Genomic DNA, 22,848 nt, shown 5'->3' on the forward strand with positions numbered 1-22,848 from the left:
GCATTACATACAAGTTCTTTGCCCAAACTGGCATTAATTATGAACAAGTGAAAAGTACAACCATAACAGGTTTGAATGTTTAGAATGTACTGCAGTAGGTTGGCTTCAGATGGTTATACTGTATGTCTTTTCTTCAGGTACATTCATCACTCTGCAGAGCAAATGTAGTGGTAATAGGAGTTGGAAAGGACATAATATTTTATTGAACGGAACAGGAGTACAAAGAGAAATCATTCCTTATCCTTACCTTACATCTTTTTAGTTCAAAAAATATTTTGATTATGATGGTCTTGGTCAAAAATTTTAAATTTACTCATTTATTTTTATGAATAACCAACAGCTGTCTACCTCCGTGGTTCTTTTCTATTCCCATGCAATGCTGGATTTTTAGGGTGTGGCCCAGACTTAAGATTGTGTGGCTAGTATGACTGATGACCACCCACAAATGAACAATTTGGTATTTTGAGATGGCCAAGAAGCTTAAAGAAAGAAAAAGGACATGAGGACATTCATTGTTCAATACCTTGCAAATCTTTCTGGGTGCTTTTCTCTCCATATGGCCATCTCTGCCTTGGGTGCCAGCTGCCCTGTGGAGACTCCTCTAAATGAGCCCCTTTGCTGGAGTTTCAGCAGGAGGAGCTGCCCCTGCTGTCTTAAATACTAGGCCCTGCTGTCTCACTTCTTAGCCAGGCCCACCCCATCACCATGACAATGGGCCTAAGCATCACTGTGTCACCTTTGCGGCAAGGGGGGAAGGGAGTGGTTGTGGTCCTAGTGCTTAGAACCAGCAAACAGAAACCACATTCAGCTGGTTCACAAAATTCACAGGAACATAAAAGCTGTTGATGTTTCCGAAGGGTAGTCATTAGAAGAATGCTTTTGCTTTTATCTCCCATGGAATTATATAAAATACCAGAGATCGCTGCTGGCTGTGGCTTTGCTCACCAAATCCTTCGTTCTCCGTTGTTCCACCGAAGCTCACATAGAGGGTCATCCGTGTGGGTGACATGCTGTGCTCTTTCTCTGTCTACACAGAGCTCCAGGCTTGGTGTCTCTCCCCTTTCAGAACATCTACAGAATGATTTAAACCTCCAGAAATAGAGCTGCCATTTTTTTCTCTTGACAGTATCTTGGCTGCATTTAGGAGCTGTGCAGCAAGGGCCTGGGCAATGGGACCACTGCAGGTGTTTTATTAGCAAAAGTCCCTTCCAGCAGCGTCCCCTCTGGGCTCAGAGTGCCTGGAGGGCCATTTAACGTTTTAATTTACGTAAGAGACTTTTCAAAGCAGAGGAAGCTCATGAATTTGTTGGCTAGAAGATGTCATCTTTGAAGGTCTCTGTGTACGTTGAAAGTATTTTTATGCATCTGTTAAAATTATGTTTCTCCAGTTTGATAGCAAAATAAAGGAAGCTCCAAGTAGGGAAAGTTCCTGTTTCTTCTGGCTAACCTTTGGGGCTGGCATTTTGTTTGCCTCATGAGAATCAGAGAAACTGGCTTTTCTATACTGCTGTGGACCCTGGGTTGTACAGAACGGAGGCTTTTATAGCCTTCTAATCCTTGTTAGAAGGTAGTCAACCAGTTATTGGAAGCTGGCTAAAATAAAAAATAAAAGTCAAGAGCATGTCATTTTCAACAAGCCTTTAGTTGAAATGCTGATATTACCTATGAATAGAATTTCCTCACGTGGCCTTTTAAAAATAGCATTAACTGCCCCGGCCAGTATGGCTCAGTTGGTTGAGCATCTTTTAGTTCCATTGGAGAAAGGTCACTAGTTCAATTGGAGGTTCGATTCCCAGTTGATTCCTAGTCCAGGAACATGTCCCTGGTTGGGTTATGTATGGGAGGCAATGGATCAATGTTTCTCTCTCACATGGATGTTTCTCTCTTGGTCTCTCGGTCTCCCTATTTCTCTGTCTCTCTCCCTCTCCCTTTCTCTCTCTAGAAAGAAATCAATTTTTAAAAAATTTTAAAGTAGCATCAACTTCTCATAGCAATGGATGCAATGCTACCTGTTATCTTTTTTGGACCAAGATGGAATATCAATAACTATATTTAGGAATATGGTGCAATAATGCAGATACTTGTGCACAATTTATTGCCATTTCCTATTATTCCCTTATTCTACATTTTTGCCTCATAAATGAATCTGCACCACTGTCTTCTTACTTCCTACATTTTTAATAAAATTTCTGAGTACTGCAACCTCAATTAATTAGGTCATATAATGGGATGCATTTATAATAGTTTTACAAACCAAAAAACTTTGGACTGCATTAAAGGGCTGTTTTCTAGAAATTTGACATAGCATTTTATTTCCATTTAGCTACTATTCCATTTAGTTAAAATCTTGGATCAGTTGTTTTTCTCCTCTGTTCTTGCTTGGATCATGGAAGTGTGAGTAGCACTGAGTTCAGTGTTTCAAATTTGCCAGTTCACTCTTGAGGTGAATTAGCACTAAGCCAGCCCAGGCAGGCTGAGTGGTTCCCAACCTGTGGTTCTGGGACTGAGATGAGATCACAGAACCCAGTCCATTTATCAGGTTGATAGGACACACTGGTCTCTCATTTCAAAGCCATATACGGCTTTTGGCAAAGTAATTTGTAATGCTCACAATTGGTGAAACAGTCCAGTAACTTACCTGTCTGGTGAGTATGTCTAGGGAATGTATACTCTGGTGTACAGCCTCTACATTAGGAAGGTATTGGAAGAGGAGAAGAGCCACCTATACTTTGCTGTCCCCAAAGACGACTCTGGGTAATTTACTGCAGTTATACAGTTATTGGTAGTTTTTTAACGTGGATTCTAAGGAATCTTTATTCAAATATCCATTTTTCTGGATTAGGTACGATAAAGCTTCCTATACGAGCTTACATCACCGTAGGCAAAATTAAAATGTGAAGACTTGGCATTTGCACAGCAGCTTGGCAACACAGAAATTCTCTTCTCTGATCACACCCCATCACTTCCTACCCTTCCCTCTGAATCATCCGAGCTTCCGGCCAATTGCCAGCACTCTGACCACACACAGCCATGGCCATTCTCCCAGCCCATCGGCCCAATGGTCTTCACTGCCCCTCATTCCCAGCCTGGGCCCAGGGTGTTCATTCCAATTTCGCCCTTCTGGATCCTCCATTCCTCCCACCATGCTCCTTGTGCCAGTTCATGGCCCTGACTCAGCCCCACTGCCTGCTGCTCAGAACACCCAGCTCCAGTCCTGTTGACTGGGCCCTCTGGAGAGCCTCCCCTTGAACCAAACCCTCTTTACTTTCTGGCAATTCTTTCATCTATTTCTTTTTTAATCATTTCTAGACCAGTGCTGTTCAGATAACAAGACACATAAATAATTTAAAACCTTCTAGTTATCATATTAAAAAAAGAAACAGCTGAAACCAGTTTGATTCAGTGGTTAGAGTGTGGGCCTGAGGACTGAAAGGTCCCAGGTTTGATTCCGGTCAAGGGCATGTACCTTGGTTGCGGGCACATCCCCAGTAGGGGGTGTGCAAGAGGCAGCTGGTCAATGTTTCTCTCTCATCGATGTTTCTAAGTCTCTATCCCTCTCTCTTCCTTTCTGTAAAAAATCAATAAAATATATTTTAAAAAATAAAAATAAAAAAGAAACAGATAAAGTTAATTTTGATAATATATTATATCTAATCCAACATATCCCAGAGGATTAGCCTTTCAACAACAACAAAAAGATCAATATAAACAGCATTAATGAGATGCTTTACATCCTTTTTTGGACTAAGCATGAAATTTGATAGGCAGTTTTTCCAGATGGACTAGCCACATTTCACCGGCTCAGTAGCCACCTGTGGCTCCCCGCACGTGTATGGAATAACACAGGTCTTGGCTTTTCCTAGTCTCTCAAGTCCCACCCCATTCGCCTCAAACTCAGGAAGAGTTCGGGACTCATTGTTAAGTAAATCTACCTCCAGCCATTTTGTATTATTCCCTTTCACTTAAACACAGGCCAGTGGCCACAGCCCGCCCTCTCCACTAACACTTCCAGGTCTCACTCAACCTCAAGGTTAACTTGTCGCTACGTCTCCTCCAACTACCATTCTATTCACCATCTTCTTTATTACTTTGACTTTCCCAGCACCTACTCAACCACAATTGCCTCCCTTAGTCTCTCCTCTCTCAGAGGTTTTCTCTACTCTCTTGACTTCGATCATCATTTCCACTCAGAATACAGCCAAATGTAAATATTCAGTCCTTTTTACTATATTTCAGTCCTGCATTTCCAAGTGCCTACTGAATATATTCATCTGAATGGCATTGGAATATGATATTACTGGCATTTAACTCACAGCAACTCTAACAAATCCTAGAAAAAAATAATTTAATTTCCAAGATTTAAAAAAAAAAGTAATATGTATTGCGTGTAATTGTCAGTCTCAACTCATCCCTGATCCCTATTCCATCGCTGCCCCCGGCTATGCCAAAATACCCTGCTTTGATGTCATCACGCAGGAACCCAGAGGTTTAAAATCAAGTGTCAGCTTTTCCTCAAACCAGCTCACCCTTGGATTTCCTACTTTTGTCAGTGATATTAATCACTCACTCACCCAGCCTGGAAATGTTGCTTTCACCCTTAATTAGCTCTTTCTCCTTTCTCCCACAGTTAATTAGTCACTGTTCTTGTCAATGAATCTCTCATAATATTTCCTTTTATCCACCCCATCTTCTTAACAAATTGCTCCCACATTCACAAACCATCCCACGTCTCCTGTCATCAATTCCAGCACTATCCCTTCCTTGAAATCACCTTTTACCAACAACACAAGATACACTGGCGCTGATGCATTTTTTAAGTGAATGTCCAGTCTTCCAAAATAGATTCTTTTTAAAAATATATATTTTTATTGATTTCAGAGCAGAAGAGAGAGAGAAGGAAAGATAGAAACATCAATGATGAGAATCATTGATCTGCTGCCTCTTACACGCCCCCTATTGGGGACTGAGCCTGCAGCCTGCGCATGTGCCCTGACTGGGAATCAAACTGTAACCTCCTGGTTGATGGTCAACCACTGAGCTACACTGGCCAGGCTAGATTCTTAAAGCAGGAACAAAATTTTATGATAGTTTCATTCCTGCAATTACTAGCTAAATAGATAACCAATGACTATTTACTGCTGATGAGTCACTTTCACTTAAAAAAAAAAAAAAGTCATTTTAAATACCTAACTCTAGAAACAGATTTAAACATAATCAGGTTGCCCAAATTAATTTTTCAGACTTTTGAGGACATTTAATATATAACCAAATATTGTGAGGGATACAACTGTTTTGATTTGGAAAAAGATTCAAACTTAGGTTTTGATCTTGCTTTTCCTCTCAACTAGTCAGTAGACAAGTTTCTCAACTTTTAATTTCCTCACTTGTTATATAGCAGCCCCCCTTATCTGTGGGGGATACATCCCAAGACTCCTGAGGGTGCCTTAAACCTGGGATAGCACTAAACTCTGTGTACTATATTTTTCCTAAATATACAATCCTATGATAAAGTTTCATTTATAAATTAGGAATGGTAAGAGATGAACAACAATAACATAATAAAATAGGACAGTTATAACAATATCCTATCTAAGAAAGAGGGAATATGCTAATTGACCCTCATACCATTGCAAAGATGGCGGCACCCATAGCCAATAAGGAGGGAATATGCTAATTGCTGCCCTGCCTTCAAAGATGGCAGCACCCGATTTCATCAGCCCCGCTGGGGCGGCAGGCATGCAGCAGGCCAGGCCAGCCCAGCCCCCAAGCAGGCCTGGCTGTCCCACATGCCTGCTTCCCAAGTCTCCCAGTCCCTTCAACCCCTAACTGCCCAGGGCTGGTCTCAGGCACAGGCAAGTCTCAGATGGCAGATGCCCAACTGCCCAAGGGCTGCTGAAGGCTCAAGCAACTAGAGCTGGCCAAGACTTGCTTGCACTGCAGGCAGCGGCAGCAGCAGAGCGGTGATGGGTGCCGCTTTCACCTGATCGCTGGATCGCCTCCTTTCCCTGAGGGCTCCTGGACTGTTAGAGAGGGCAGGTTGGGCTGAGGGACCCCCTACTCCAGTGCATGAATTTTCATGCACTGGGCCTCTACTACAATAATAAATGTTATATGAATGGCTTTAGGGTCATTATTAAGTAAAACAGGATTACTTGAACACAAGCATTGTGATACCCCCACAGTCCATCTGATAATGTACAATAGAAACTACTAAATGACTAACCGGTTTGGAGCACGAACAGTGTGGATTCACTGGACAAAGGGGTGATTCAAATACTGGATGGGACAGAGCACAAGGGCTTGAGATTCCATCACGAGACTCAGAATGGCATACATTTAAAATTTTATGAGTTATTTCTGAAATTTTTTATTTAATATTTCTTGACCACAGTTGACCCCAGAAATCAAAACTATGGGTAAGGGGTGACCACTGTATACCTATAGATAGAGTTTATTGTAAGGTTTAAATTGTTGCAGAAGACCGGAAAACAAACAAAAAAACAAGCAATGTTTAGAGAGTTTGGAGTTACACTTTAATATACACCAGTGGGCCCAAGAATTCAAATTCTGAGCAGAGCAATAAGCAGGAAATTTGTTTTTATAAAAGAGCCAGCCCTATGTGTGCTTAGTGGTTATCTCGCTGGAAGCTTGTGGCCTTGAAAACAAAACCGTTCTATCCAATTGAAAAATGCACCTGGCATGGCATGAGAGTTTGGGCGTATCTAGTCTCTGGCCTACAAGGTCAGACAGCTAAGTTTATCTTCCTTATTATTCAAGCAGGCTAGAAAGCAAAGTTATTTTTGCAGAATAAGGGGCTGTCTAATAATGGCAGAGTTGACTTTACAGAATAAGGGACTATCTAAACAGCAGAGAATTTCAAACAGTAGTTTTTACAAAATAGGAGTTAGCCTTCTCAAAATGAGGTATGATCTGAAAGTGTTTAGAATTTATTTATTTATTTTTCTACAAAGATTGAAAGAGGGAAATACCTGAATGATAGATGTGATGTAGATTTTAAAGTTTGTATTTCAGATTTTTAAGTCACAGACCCTATACAGCTGCTACCCCTACCTCTCACAGAAACACTGTGTGATTGCGGTGCACTCCCTCAGGCCACCACTGAGACGTGAAATTGTCAGCAGGGCCTCGAGATACACACAACAAAGCCAACCCTAAAACAAGCGAAAGAGTTCTTTTTTAAAAATAATTTTTTTAAATTGATTTCAGAGAGGAAGGGAGAGGGAGAGAGAGATAAAAACAGCATTGATGAGAGAGAATCATTGGTTGGCTGCCTCCCGCGTACCCCCTACTGGGGATCAAGTCCACAACCTGAGCATATGCCCTGATGGGAAATCAAACCATGACCTCCTGGTTTGATCGACACTGAACCACAAGGGAACAGGTTCTTCGAAAAGTCCTATGTATTTTCAGTTTTGCTTCAATGTCATAATTTGGGCAACTATGCAGATGGCATAGCCCAATGAGATATGTTCATAGAGATAGGATTGCTGGAAAAGTCAACAGCCTTTTCGTATCTGTGAATTTATGAACCATCATCAGGGATGGAAAAGATTCTTCCAAAGCAAAATGGAATAACAGTAAGTGCCCTGGGCAAAGCCCTATGTCCCCTCGCTTGGATTTAGGGATCCAAAGGCTGGTGAGAACCTGCAGCCACAGCTTTGCCAGCCCATGTTAAGTGTTAAGTGCTGTGTGCTTTGTGTCTCCTCCCACAGCTATTGACCTGCTGTACTGGCGGGACATCAAGCAGACGGGGATCGTGTTCGGGAGCTTCCTGCTGCTGCTCTTCTCCCTCACCCAGTTCAGCGTTGTGAGTGTCGTGGCCTACCTGGCCCTCGCCGTGCTCTCGGCCACCATCAGTTTCCGCATCTACAAGTCTGTTCTACAAGCCGTGCAGAAAACCGACGAGGGCCACCCTTTCAAGTGAGTTGCCCCGGCCAGGCCAGCCCGGGCCAGCCTCTCACGGGCTCTTCCCTCTGCCGCTGTTTCCCTCCCCTACACTTCCGGTCATGTTTCTCTGGGACCTAACAGGCCTCTCAGGGGTGACTTTAACACCTTCTCTTCTAATATCTAATGTTTCTGGTGAGTTTCCAAAGCAAACTCAGCTGTCTCTATTCTAACGCTGATTGTTTTAATTATTACCCATTTAAATACGTAATATTTATTTCTTTTTAATCCTCACCTGAGGATATGTTTCCATTGATTTCAGAGAGAGAGAAAGGGAGGGGGAGAGACAGAGAAATATGGACATAAGCTCTCTGAACCGGCAACTTGGGTTATGTGCCCTGACTGGGATCAAACCCGCAACCCTTGGGTACATGAGACCACGTTCCAACCAACCAAACGAGCCATACTGGCCAGGGTTTAAATACTTAATATTAAATTTAACATACATTTACTTATATAATATAAATTTAAACAAATTTATATTTAACATTGGTATTTCATATTTAATTATTCCTAATAGTAATCATAATTCTTGATATATATATATATATATATATATATATATATATATATATATATATGTGTGTGTGTGTGTGTGTGTGTGTGTGTGTGTGTGTGTGTAGGAAAAATGAGTTTCTAAGCAGTAAAGTGACTCAGCCAAGGCCACCTGGCCAGTCCAGAGCACAGAATCAGGACCAAGTGTTTGGATTTTCACTTCTAGACTTTCTCTAGAAGTTTAATACCCAAGGGCCGATCTCCTGAGGGGTGCAAGAGTCATGAACAGTCTTATAATGTTCCCTCGTCTGCACTTTTATACCAGGGAGATCTGACTGGATTGAATGCTGAAGAACACATTATTTTTAAAGGCAATATACTTGGAGAACATAGGAAATATAGCGAAGAGCAATAATAGCACTACATGCCACCTACCCACACCCCAGTTTATTTCCTGATTCTATAATAGATTGTGAGCTCAGGCACCTTTAGCCCTGACTGTCAGTCACCCCTTGCCCGGTGCTGCCCCAGAGCTCAGGCTCCGCAGCAGCTGCCCTCACCTCTTGTAAGCAGGGACAGTTCTGCCTCGTGCTGCCAGATTGGTTTCTCAGCCAGCCCCAGTAATTCACCTGGCTCACCCTCCCATCAGCTGAATCAAGGCCTCAGTGCCCCAGGCTCCTAAAGGGAGAAAGATGACTGAGTTATGGGCCTTTGACAAAAGGGAAAAGGCTGTGTATCAGATGCCCCTTCCCAGCCTCTGGCTCCTGGCCTCAGTGTCAAACCCAGTTATAGGCTGAGCATTCTTGTTCTTGAGATGCGTGTGGCCTTCCTTCTTCTAATACAGAGTTAACGTGTCTTTGGGGCTATGGTTTAGCTACACAAGTTCCCATCCCAAAGGTGGGAAGAGTGAAGTGGAGTGTCATTTAGCGTCTCGCCCTGCCCCCACTTTTGTTCTTTGCCATTCAGGAGAAGCTGGTTTCTCCTGCTTTCTTGGCCCCCAAGACAGTCAAGTTACAAGGGGAACTTACCTTTCATTTGGTTTATTTCTCCCAATGCCCAGTATAGGATCAAGAGTCTAACTACAATTTACTCAACTACTTTTTTGTCCTTTAGGATTTCAAAAGGTAGGATTTTCCTTTGTTTTTATTGGTTAAAAAATAATTTTACTGACTCAGAGTACATTTTGAATCAAAATATACTATCTTGACACACCAGTATTATTTTTTTCCCCAAATGGAAGAAATCCCATAATATTTCCATATAAGCTCCCTAAAACTCAAGCCAAATGCTGCTTTCCTCTTCGCCCTGATTTCCGCAGGTAGGTAGGCACTGTAAGTGTTCCAAGGCTGTCCTCTGGGTAGACAGCATGGCCTGTCTTAGTGCAGAGCAGGTGGAGAGAGGGAGGGCGGACCTCTGTGAGGAGCATGGCCAAACAGGAGGATGCACTAATTTGCATATATTTGAGTAGCTTGGTTTATCTACCCAAGAGTTCAATATAACCATTTGAACAAATGAAAATGCTGTTACTAAAGATACCCCCCCTCTCTCTTTTTTGTGTATGTATTATATTTATCTTTATGTACATGATTATCTTTTTGTATTGAATTTATTGGGGTGACATTGGTTAGTAAAATTACATAGGTTTCAAGTATATACTTCAATAATACATCATCTATTATATTGTGTGTTTACCATCCAAAGTCAAGTCTCTTTCCATCAGCATATAACCCCTTTACTCTTTCCCACCTCCCCCCACTCGCTTTCCCTCTTGGAATCATCATACTGTTGTCTGTGTCTCTGAGGTGTTTTGTGTTGTTGTTGTTTTGCTTAATCCCTTTGCTTTTTTTACCCAGACCCCCAATCCTCTCCTGTCTAACAGTTGTCATTCTATTTTTGATATCTGAGTCTGTTTCTATTTTATTTGTTTGTGTATGATTTCACTTACATGTGGAATCTAATGAACAAAATGAACAAAGGTGCCTCTCTTAATAGAACCAGTGAGCATTTTAATATGGCCCAGCTCACTCGAGTGTCCCTAGCTCTCTAGATAAAATCTTGGGAGAACTTTCCAGAATTTAAATATGCAATCTGAAGAGTTTTAGGTGAAAAACAATAATTAGCAGCTAGAATTCTCAAATATCTCAACTATTGTAAAAGATAATTCATGTCCACTCAGCCAAGAAGACATGAGAACTTTCATAGTTACCTGGTGGACCAGGGATATCTAGGGAATTCAGAACATGAGCTGATTTTGGACAGTTGCTCACATTATGATGCTGTCTTTGGGAAATAAAAGCAGTTACAGAGGCCCACTAGGTGCCATGATTCTCCTGTTCCCCCGTGCACTGAGTGGTGCCCACTGGCTGGCACTTCTCCCCCTCCCCCAGGATGTCCCAGCTGTCACACTCAGAGTGAAAGACGGAAAACGTAGCTGTTCGGTGGTTCCCTCTGATGAGTGCTCTGTGGGGATGGTTTGTTGGCAGGGCCTACCTGGAGCTCGAGATCACCCTTTCTCAGGAGCAGATCCAGAAGTACACGGACTGCCTGCAGTTTTACGTGAACAACACGCTTAAGGAACTGAGGAGACTCTTCCTCGTCCAGGACCTGGTGGATTCCCTAAAAGTACGATTGCTTTAGCTGCTCACTAGACAGTCTTGAGTTTTGTTTTTTTCCCTTGAAGGTATAATATAATAAGCGAAAACCCACATCCGGGAGAATAAAATGCAAGTGAAAATTATGTTCTAGAGTCAGAAAACCTCTAGCTATACCGAACCATGTAGCTTATCCAATCTAATCCCCTTATTTTACAGATGTTGGAAGTGTGTTGTGGCTCAGAGAGGCTAAGACACTTGCCCTAGGTGGCCCACTGAGTCAATAAAACTTTATTTATGAATGCTGAAAATGGAATTTTATTTCCTTTTTACATATAGCAAAGTGTTATTCTTATTTTGATTTTTATTCGAGCATTTAAAAATGTGAAATCCATTCTTAGCTCATGAATCCACACAGAAACAGGCCAAAGGGTTCTGAGAAAAGGAAATAGGACCCTCTTGCAGTAATCCTGGGACAAGCTTTACATACTCCTACATTTCCTGTTGAAATCACGATATATTTTGCCTCAAATTCTGATCTAAAAAAGTCAATGAAATGAGACCCTTACCTGTCACGGTTTTAGAAGCTGTGATAATCATTTCATTTTTCAGTTCGCAGTCCTGATGTGGCTCCTGACTTACGTTGGCGCTCTCTTCAACGGCCTGACCCTGCTGCTCATGGGTAAGGACAGATGAGCGTGCTGTGTCTTCCTTCACACGCTCCCTGAGCATAGAGCTTCCCGGGCTGTTAGCCGGTAGCTTGAATTAATAGATTCCTGGGGGAAAATACCAGATCCCCTGAGTGCTGCGTATTTCCCTGACCATAGAGAGTACAAGATATATATTACACATTGATAATGAATTTCTTAGTCAGAAGGGTTTTTTTCTTCAAACATATATTGCAATGGCGGTTATGGACAGAAATCCATTTTCATCTTAGGAAGGCACCATCGACCCTCATTCTAGGGATAATGATTTACTGTCTGTAAAGGGCTCAGCATCCCTTTGTTCTGAGTATTATAAATGCTCTCATATAACAAAACTACATAAACATGTATCTATAAGCTTTTATAGATACTGGCAACTCTCAGAATTTTAACACTCTTATTTGTTTTTCATCCCAGCTGTGGTTTCAATGTTTACTCTACCTGTAGTGTATGTTAAGCACCAGGTAAGTTCTGTGTGAAGTCAAACATTCATGCTACGTTTGGCCTCATGAACTTTGGATGTGCTCATGATTTTCTTCCTTGTTGTAGGCACAGGTTGACCAATATCTGGGACTTGTGAGGACTCACATAAATGCTATTGTGGCAAAGTAAGTTACACAGTGCATCTTGTAAAGAGGAGAGACTGTCTTAAGCAGGCATATAAGTGGATGAGGTAGGGGTAAAAAAAAAAAAGGATAATAAAATGATAGGTTGACTTATGATCATTCATTCACTTGAGTCATATCCATGCTCTTTCCAGTAGTATTATTTCAGAAAATAAGTACAAATTTTAAAACTCTCAAACAAAACTTTCAGGTGTTTTGATGGTTTATTTCAGGTATCATGGTGAATGAGGAATTTTTGTTACTCAACCAAATCACACATTTTATTTTTTACTTTTATTTTTCAATTACAGCCTATATGCAGTATTATTTTGTATCAGTTTTAGGGGTACAGCATAGTGGTTCGACAATCATATACTTTACAAAGTGATCCTCCTGATATTTCTTTTTTTAAATTTCTTTATTGATTAAGGTATCACATAATTATCCTCAATCCTCCTGATATTTCAAGTACCAACCTGGCTCCGTACATAATTATTACAATATCAATTACTCTATTCCCTATACTGTTCTTCACATCTCGGTGACTATTTTGTAACTTCCAAACTGTATGTCTTAATCCCTTCACCTTTTTTTATGCAGTCCCCCAACACCCCTCCCCTCTGGTAACCATCAGTCTGCTCTCTGTATCTATGAGTACTTCCATTTTGTTTATTCTTTTATGTTGTTCTTTAGATTCCACATATAAATGAAATCATATGGTATTTATTTTTCCCTGACTTATTTCACTTACCATTATACCTTCTACGTCCATCTATAATGTCAAAAATTGGAAGATTGCATTCTTTTTTATGGTCCAGTAATATTCTATTATATGTATGTACCACCACTTTTTATACACATGCCTATTGATGGGCACTTGGGTTGCTTCCATATCTTGGCTATTGTAAATAATGCTGCAGTGAACATAGGAGTGCTGCATATATTCTTTCTCCTTACTGTTTTGGTTATTTTGTTTGTTTGTTTGTCTGTTTGTTTTTTTCTTGGGTTTTTTTTTTTTTTTGAGATATATCCATACTTTAAAAATGGACATTGTAGGACCAGGAAAGCTCATTAGCTGGCCTTACATCACACAGCTGACTGGTAGCACAGCAGGGACTAGGACTTAGGTTTTTTTAATTCCAGCCTGGGTAGTTTGACTACGTTGAGATTAGTCATAGGTTCCTTTACCTGGACCCATCTCTGTTTATGCCTAATGTCCTGGAATAGTTGGTAACAGCCCTGTCTTTGTCTTTCAGAAAAGTCCCAGACTGGTGATAAATGGTCACCTACTTCTATCACCACTGCTGTAATCCTGAAATGAGTCACTATCTTTATTTTCCTAAAAAATTATAATTTAAGAAACATGGCCTTCTTGGATCATCCATTGTCTGATTTACACATTCTTCTTATTGCTGCAAGGGAATGTGGTTATGCAGACTCATAGATTTGGAGAGAACGGCTGATTTTTGCAGAGGGGAGGAGTTGTTGGAGGGACAGCATGAAAAAGGTGAAGGGATTGAGAAGCACAAATTGGCATTACGGAACAGTCACAGGGATGTAAAGTACAGCATAGGGAATCTAGTCGATAATATTGTAATAACTGTGTATGGTGCCAGGAGGGTACTAGACACACCGAGGAAGACACTTTGTACAATAAATAAAGTATATCGTTGTCTAACCTCTACACTGTACACCCGAAACTATACGAAATAATATTGAATGTCATCTGCAATTGGAAAGTAAAATGTTTTTTAAAAACCACTTCAAAAAGAAGAAAAAGAATGTGTTTGTGGACACTCATACATAAAATTTTTTTTTTGAAATATTAAGCTATTCGATCGCTGAAGCCAGTGGTCGGCAAACTATGGCTCGCGAGCCCATGCGGCTCTTTGGCCCCTTGAGTGTGGCTCTTCCACACAATACCACGGCCTGGGCGAATCTATTTTGAAGAACTGGCATTAGAAGAAGTTTAAGTTTAAAAAATGTGGCTCTCAAAAGAAATTTCAACCATTATATTGTTGATATTTGGCTCTGTTGAGGAATGAGTTTGCCGACCACTGACTTAAGCTAATTAAAGCAACAACACATAATGCCATAAAATACTTTTATTAATGACACTTGTGATTTATTACCTTCTGGTGTTGTCTTTTTAGGATCCAGGCTAAAATCCCAGGCGCTAAAAGGCACGCTGAGTAAACTGACATCCCTCCGGGACTGGGCACAACAGAAATGTCTGAAGTGGTAACAGCTCTCTCCTTATGTGTTACGGCCAAGTCGGTTGTTTCTCCCTCCCAGTACCATAATCTTAGAGACAAACTTTGAAACAGCTGTTTTGAGGCTGTTCCTGTACTCTTAGGATATTTGAGTCATTTGTGTCAAGCACTAAAGTATAGAAAAAGTGTATTAGATGTGGTTTTTAATTTCATGTTGCTAAAAAAAAACGTGCATGATAGTGAGAGCCCAAGTTATCTTTCCTTCTTCGGTGTTCTCCTCCTCCTCCCCGCAATGCTTCTGTAGCTTCTCATGTTCCCGTGGCTAGGCCTTTCCCGCCGAGTGCACTAGCGCAGTAGTGGAAATCGCTTTTATGTCCTTGGGCTGCTGGTCAGATTAATCTTTAATAACAATATTTAGAAGTGTAGACCGATGTTTTAGTGTTTTTTTCCAACACACACAACGTAAAAATAAAAACAGTTGGCTGTACTTAGGGTAATCAGTTTTGTATAACTTAAAATAATTCAATGAGTGAATAATCCAAAAACAAAAGGCGGTACTTTTGTTGTGTGGGACTGACAGCTGATTTACATGTATGGTAACTAAAAGAGTACCAGCATGTTAACTTTATTACAATTTGTATTACTTTCTCTGTAGTTCCTAATGGACTTAATTATGGACTCTGGATATTTGCACTTCTGTACTTGGTATTGAATGCATAAATAAATGTTACTAAATAAAAAAACTTCTCCCTCTCTTCTTGTGTCCTCACTAGAAAATTCAAAAGTTGTAAGAGACGAAATCTCCGGAGGATATATATGTTGGGAAGGGTGAGACCAAGTGTTCATTTTTCTCCTGTGTCCAGGACCCTATGGTCCAACCCCAACCTGGTATATAGCTACCTTGGGCTATTAATAGAAATCACGAAAAGTGGAAAAGACTCCATATTGTATTGTGTGGTTGACACAGATATTTTAAGTAGTTTGTTTTTTTTAAAAATTGGAAGTGATATAAATTCTTCCATAAAATTCTTATAATATACAACACAACACTGGTATGAAACAGTTATAACTGCTATGAACTCAGTCTTTTTGGAATTATTTATTGAGCCCCGACATGTGTCAAGCACTGAGACTAGGACTGTGAAAGAGACTACCATTCCTGCCATCACCAAGATAAGTCTTCTAGCAATTGCTCGCTTGTTGTCAAATGTCCAGCTGCACATTTTACTTCACTCTTGGAGTCCAAAGTCAAGGGTGACCAGGTGGAAGTGGATGCAAGCTGTAGCAGTGGGAGGAATAGAAGGAGTGGGAGGTAAAAGGAATAGTTACAAAAGCTGCCTTTGACCTGTACACAGGTTTCACAAGCACTTATGGAGATCACAGGGCAACTGGACACTGTGCCTATAGCCAAAATGGGGGAGGTGGGAGGGGGCTCCGTGGAAATGCTAACTAAATAAAAGGCAGCGCGAAATAGGAGTGACAGAGAAGGTGAACTTTGGGACTGGGTCCTGATGTGGCTTTCTCCAGATAGAGAAGGTTCATTCCAATATAAAGAAAGAACATGAACTAAGGTGCTAAGACATGGTAAGGCATGGCACACGCAGTGTGTAATAAGCTGATTTAGGTTGTAAGGTGCTTGGGGTGGGGAAGGTCGTGTCAGTTAAGGATGCCGGGCTGGGTCAGCAGATCACACTAGAAGGAAATACCAAGGATCTGGTCTTTGTTCTTTAGATCTCAGAGTCACATAAACACATGGAGGGTGCCTGATACTAGAGATGAGAAGACTATAGGAAACAACTATAGCATAATGACAGCAAGCAGGCGTCAACTGAGTAGGCCTCTCCTAAAGTAGCCACAGTGAGAATGGAAAAGAGGTATCCACCTGTTCCTGACCCTTTATATCAGCCAAACCTGCCACACACCCACTATGCACAGAGGACTGGCTAAGAGATTACATGGAGGGAGATGAGACTGGTGCTGGTGATTGATTAGATACGGTGTTTCAACCGAGGTTGACCTGAGTGTTAGCACCTCCTAGGTACGCTAGGCAGCCAGCATGCCACCCCCTTGCTCACCTCTATCTAATACTAGCTGATCAGGAGAATGCAATACCATTTTTGAGAATAAAAAACCTAAAAGAGCTGGTTTGGGAAGGAAAACAGTAAGCTGAGTTTGGTGCCTACTGTTTTTTATGGTTACTAGATAGAGAAGAGGATTTTTTTTTTTCATGTGTGTATTCCAGTCTCCAACCTTTAATATAAAATTTCTTTTCTACATGGCTCTGTTATGTAAAATTAATCTTCCCCGATATCTGCATTGCCAGCATTTTCCTGATGCCTGTGGGCCCAGAATCCGTTGCATAAGCAGCTTCTCAGTAGGAGGAGCTTATGAGGCACTGCATTTGCTAACAGGGGTGAAGAAAATTTCCTGAGGACAGTCCAGCCTTACAAAATGACAGGTATAGATGTAGAATTTTACCAAATGGGACACGGGAAGCATCTGTTAAGCTGATATTCAAGATGATAGATACCATGTAAGGAACCAGTGAACAGGTAAGAAGAGAATCAGGGACAGAGCCCCAGGGACCCAAAGTGAATGAGGTTATTCTGAAAGCTGTGAACAGTAGAAAATTCTTATTAAAACAACTAAAATTTATTCTCTTACAGTTCTGGAAGCTGGAATTCTAAAACCAAAGTGCTGGCTAAGGCTATTCTCTCTACACTAGCTCTCAGGGAGAATTCCTCCTTACCTCTTTCAGCTTTTGGCGGTTGCCAGCAACATGTGGTACATCACTTCAGGCACAGGGCCATCTTCTTCTCCCCGTGTGCCTTCACATCCTCCGCCCTCTGTGTCCAATTTTCCCCATTTTATAAGGAACCAGTCACATCGGATTAGGGCCCACCCTAAGGACCTCACTTTAACTTAATTGCCTTAGTAAAAGACCCTATTTCCAAATAAGGTCACATTGTGAGATGCTGGGGTTTGGGACTTCAACATATCTTCTTTGAGGGGGGGGGGGGGGGCGGGGGAGAGACACAATTCAACCCATAACACCATCCTAGGGCTCACATTGACCCTTACATCCCTGTGAAGACTTTTCTTCCTATGTGGAGTCCAGTTCTCTTTCTCCTTGTTTCCCACTGTTAGGAGTCTCTGCTGAGAAGTAGTAGAACAGCTCCTCCCTTACCCTCATGCACTTGAGAATGGCCACATGCTGGGCTTTGCTTCACTATGGTACAGTTCTAGCAATCGCCACATTGTCCTTGAATAAGGCATCTCTGAGAACCCAAACTTTAGCACTATCTTCTGAGTGTAGAGAAGGAGGTGAGAGATGTGTATAGGGGTTCTTCAGCCACAACCGGCACGGCTAGAGAGTGAATGAGTCCTGAGTAAGGGTGACTGGGGATTAAGAAAAAGAGATAGACACGGGGACAGTGGGTAAAGCTGGGACCAGGTGGGACACTGCTCTCAGATGGAGAGACAGTGACCCAGAGCTAGTGCAGTGCATCTATTATATATAGCATGATACCAGGAAGTTTTGCTAGAGTTTCAGACAAAGGAAATTATGTGAAATCATGCTTAAAGATCAAGCTGCAATTCTTCATTCTTGTGGCTTCTCATAACTGTCAAGCCTAGCTGGACCCTGATAATTGTATCCGCCCCTGGCACTTAGCTGAACTTAGATAATTACACCCAACCCCTGGCACCAGAGCTAAAGGTCAGGACTGACAACATCCCTGCCTTTGGCAAAGTATGTTTCCAGGACATGGCTTTGACAACACTGCTGGACTCAGCAAATGACCCTTTGCTCAGGTGCGCCCCTGGCGCTCTCTACAAATGTGAAAGAGCCACCATTAGTGTCCTAGTGTTAACCAATGTGACAGTGGTTAGATTTGGAATAACCAAGCTTTGCCTTCAGACTACAAACCTGCTTCTCTAGTTAGTGCTTTGTATAAGTATTATCCTTGAGCTCCTCAATATGATTTTTCCCCCCTAATTTATCTTTAGTTCAATACATGCAATATTACAGAATTAATTTGGCTGGCCACATTTTCTTCAATAATTAAATATAATTGCTTTTATCTTGAGTCACAGCCTTATAAAATAATCCTGCTAGAATTATTTGCCTCTGATACCTCCCTACTATACTAAAAGGAGTATTTCAAGTAGAAATGAAAGGACACTTGTTGGCGAAGTTGATTTTAAGACAAAAATTGTCTTTAGAAACAAAGACAGCCATTAGATAATGATAAAAGGGTCAATTTAACATGAAGATACAATTGTAAATACAATGCACCCAATATCAGAGCACCTGAGTATATAAAATAAATATTGACAGATCTAAAAGGAGAAAGAGAAAGCAATACAATAAGTGAAAGATTTCAACAACTCCCCATTCAATAATGTATAGAACATCCAGACAGAAAGATCAATAAAGAAAGAATGGACTTGGGCGAACCTATAGACCAAATGTATTTGAAAGACATACACAGAGCTTTTCACCCAACAGAAGAATACGTATTCTCAAGTACACACGGAACAGTCTCTGTGACAGATCACATGTAAGGCCTCAAGACAAGTCCTAACAAATTTGAAAAGATAGTAATTATACCATGTATCTTTTCTGAGCACAATGGAATGAAAGTAGAAATGAGTAAAGGCATGAAAATGGGGAAATTCGCCGAATCCGGTTTGGCTCAGTGGATAGAGCGTCAGCCTGCGGACTGAAGGGTTCTGGGTTCGATTCCGGTCAAGGGCATGTACATTGGTTGCGGGCACATCCCCAGTAGGGGGCGTGCAAGAAGCAGCTGATTGATGACTCTCATCAATGTTTCTAGCTCTCTATTCCTCTCCCTTCCTCTCTGTAAAAAATCAATAAAATATATTTTTTAAAAAAGAAAATGGGAAAATTCATATATACATGGAAAATAAATGATACGCTTGAACAATTATTGGGTCATAGAGGAAATCAAAAGGGAATTTAAAATATACATCAAGCCTGGCCAGTGTAGCTCACTGGTTGAGTGTTGGTGGATCCATGAACCAGGAGGTCACTGTACGGTTCTTAGGGCATATGCCCAGGATGCAGGCTGGATCCCGAATGGGAGGTCTGCAGGAGACAACCAATCTATGGATCTCTCTTATTATTGACTAGTGGCCCAGTGCACAAAATTCGTTCATGGAGCAGGAAGTGTCCCTCAGCCCCACCTGCACCCTCTCCAATCTGAGACCCCTCCAAGAATGTCCTAGTGCTGGTTTACAGAGATGGGGCCAAAACCGGCAGTCAGACATCCCTCTCACAATCCGGGACTGCTAGCTCCTAACCGCTCACCTGCCTGCCTGATTGCCCCTAACCACTCTGCATACTGGCCTGCTTGCCCCCAACTGCCCCCCCTGCCCCCGCTGCTGGCCTGCTCACCTCCAAATGCCCCCCCCTACAGCCTGATCACCCCCAACTGCCCCCCGTGCCAGTGTGCTTGCCCCCAACTGCCCCCGCTGGCCTGCTCACCCCCACTACCCCTCCCAAATGGCCTGCTTACCCCCAACTGTCCCCCTGCTGGCCTGTTCACTCCAAACTGCCCTCCCCCTGCTGTCCTGATCACCTCCAACTGACCCCCATTGATGGTCTGCTCACTCCCACTAACCTCCCTGCTGGTCTGCTTACCCCCAATGGCCCCACCCCCCACGAGCCTGATCACCCACAACTGCCTCCCTTCTTAGCCTCTCTACCGCCTCTTCCTCAGGCCCGCCACCATAGCTTTGTCCAAAAGAACATCCAGAAAGTCTGGATTGTCTTCCAGTATAATTAGCATATTACCCTTTTGTTAGTATAGATAGAGGCCTGGTACATGGGTGGGGGTCAGCTGATTTGCCCTGAAGGATGTCCCGGATCAGAGTGGGGTGTCCTGCTGGGGTGCCTGGCCAGCCTGGGTGAGGGGCTGATGGCTGTTTGCAGGCTGGTCAAGCCCCCAGCGGGGACCCTCACCCCATGGGGGTGTGGCCAGCCTGGGTGAGGGGCTGAGAACTGTTTTCAGGCTGGCTATGCCCCTGGCAAGCCACGCTCCCAACCCCTCCTTTTTTCTTTTTCTTTTTTTTAGTGCTTCCTTGAGTGGAAGCAGGTATCTGGGATTTATTTATCTTCTTTAATTGAAACTTTGTAATCTTAAGCAGGGGCCATGGCCGGCCAGGGTGGGTAGGAAGCTTGACTTCCTCCATCATCAGGGGCAACCCAAGCCTCCTGCTCGCTCCAGATCCGTGGCTGCCGCCATCTTTGTTGGATTAATTTGCATACTGGTGGGTGTAGCAGAGTAATGGTTAATTTGCATGTTTCTCTTTTATTAGTGTAGATGTTTCTATCTCTCACTTTCCCTCTCATTTCCTTTCTGAAATACATAAAAACATCTTATTAAATAAAAAAATAGATATACATCAAGACAAATGAAAATAAAAACACAAATTACCAAAACATATAGGACACAGCAAAAGCAGTATTAAGGAAAATTTATAAGGAAAATGCCTAAACTAAAAAAGAAAAAATATCTCAAATAAACAGCCTAACTGTACACAAATAGAAACTAAAAAAGAATAATGAACTAAACCCCAAGTTAGCAGAAGGAAAGAAATAATAAATATTAGAACAAAAATAATTCATATAAGGAATAGAAAAACAATAGAAAATATAAAAATTGAGTTAATTAAAAAATAAAAATGACAAAACTTTAGAAAGACAAAAAGAGAAAAGAAGACAAAAATTTTAAATGTATATATATGTTTATTGATTTCAGAGAGGAAGGGAGAGGGAAAGAGATGACAGAGAATCAATGATTAGCTGCCTCCTGCATTCTCCACACTGGGGATGTATCCTGCAATCTGGGTACCCAGGAATGGAAACTGTGACCTCCTGGTTCATAGATCTATGCTCAACCTCTGTGCCATGCCTCTTGGCAAAGGCAAAGATTTTTACATCAAATGGAGAGCTTAATTCGCACAGTGATCTTTACTTTGTAAAAATAAGAACTACAATAAATAAATTAAAAATAAGAATATTGCTACTTTAAGATCACGAGTGTTTGAAATGTCTGTATAAATACTAAGTGAGCATTAACCATGATCACTGGTACCTTTTTAGGATGCCACTTAATAATAAAAACAAATAAGACATTTATGCTAAATATGGGTTGTCTGTTTCAGGCCCAATTTAATTTCTGATTACTCTGCAAGATGGTTCCTTGAAAAGAATCATAATGCTGGTAATTGATAATGATATTCTGCTCTTCGGTACTGTTAACCTTAGGCAGAAATAAACTGATTACCAAGCAGCTGCCAGCAGGGAGCCCCTTAATCTGTTCTCAACTTCCTAGTCAGAGCAACATGGCCTGCAGCAGCAAAGCCCAAACTCCTGCTTTGGGAATTCAAGGCTCCACAGGAAATTCACAGCCTGGACTTCAGGCTGGGCTCCTGCACCCCATACTCCGCAGCCACGCCTCAGTGCCTGGCTATCCAGTGCCTGGTAGCAGTCACAGGGCAGCGCTGGCAGACCCGGGGTGGGAAAACTGCCATGCCATTGTCCAGTTCTACGGGCCGGCCAGCGGTTATCCTCAAGGTTATTGCCTCTCTCACCTCAGTAAGAGTTTCTGAAAAATAGGATAACCATACTAATCTCCCTGAAGCCTTATGATAAAGACTAAATAGGTCACGGGAGCAGTTACAAAACGGACAATGTCTGAAACCGCAACATGCCTTGCAGGTGTGTAACTACCTGAAATTAAAGTAGCACCTGTGTGTGCAAGAACCTGCCTCCCAAAGCCATTGGGGAAATTAAGCTCCTCCGGCAGTGCCTGACACAGGGCCCCGCACAAACAGGATCCTTATGGATTGCCAAGGTCCGCGAGGGCTGAACTAAATAAAGACTTGGAGATGGAGAGAAGGACCGCTCCAGAGGGTTCCTTCCGGTGTCGCTTAATTGTTGTGAATAAAGCTAGAGGCGCGCGGAGGGCCACCGCTGGTGCGCCTGCGTGGGCGTTCTCGTTGCCCGTGGCAACGGGCCTGGGTCCTCGCCTCTGGTCAAGTAGGCGACGCCGGAGCCAGCAGCACCATGGCGCTCCGCTCCTGGTCTCCCGAGCTGGGGTTCAGCGACAAGCAGAAGCAGGTCGCGGTCTCCACCGGCCCCTCCCTGGATTTAAGCACCTACCCCTCCACGCTGGGCTCCACACTCGCAACCACAGTGCTGGAGGAGCTCCTGATTGTGGGTGAGAGGCCCGCGGGCGCTGGG

The 22,848-nt window shown here is 42.3% G+C and overlaps 2 protein-coding genes across 4 annotated transcripts in view; both read left to right on the top strand.

Moving 5' to 3' along the window:
• RTN1 (reticulon 1) overlaps positions 1-15,120 on the top strand; it is a 172,152-nt gene extending 157,032 nt beyond the window's left edge. For 2 of the 3 annotated variants that reach the window (XM_036434998.2, XM_036435013.2), the window contains 6 exons: positions 7,734-7,941; positions 10,944-11,082; positions 11,664-11,733; positions 12,176-12,222; positions 12,308-12,366; positions 14,517-15,120. In XM_036434998.2, the coding sequence (XP_036290891.1) occupies positions 7,734-7,941; positions 10,944-11,082; positions 11,664-11,733; positions 12,176-12,222; positions 12,308-12,366; positions 14,517-14,559 (566 nt within the window). In that variant the 3' untranslated portion in view covers positions 14,560-15,120. The remainder of the gene's footprint in view (positions 1-7,733; positions 7,942-10,943; positions 11,083-11,663; positions 11,734-12,175; positions 12,223-12,307; positions 12,367-14,516) is intronic. The other variant, XM_036435007.2, reaches the window with a different exon arrangement.
• Positions 15,121-22,623: 7,503 nt separating this feature from the next.
• The window catches only part of CCDC175 (coiled-coil domain containing 175), a 47,274-nt gene continuing 47,049 nt past the window's right edge, over positions 22,624-22,848 (top strand). Inside the window, exon 1 of the mRNA XM_045578931.1 lies at positions 22,624-22,825. Within this exon, the coding sequence (XP_045434887.1) occupies positions 22,672-22,825 (154 nt within the window). The 5' untranslated portion in view covers positions 22,624-22,671. The remainder of the gene's footprint in view (positions 22,826-22,848) is intronic.

This window comes from Pipistrellus kuhlii, unplaced genomic scaffold (assembly GCF_014108245.1).
Source record: "Pipistrellus kuhlii isolate mPipKuh1 unplaced genomic scaffold, mPipKuh1.p scaffold_m20_p_1, whole genome shotgun sequence".
Lineage (NCBI taxonomy): Eukaryota > Metazoa > Chordata > Mammalia > Chiroptera > Vespertilionidae > Pipistrellus > Pipistrellus kuhlii.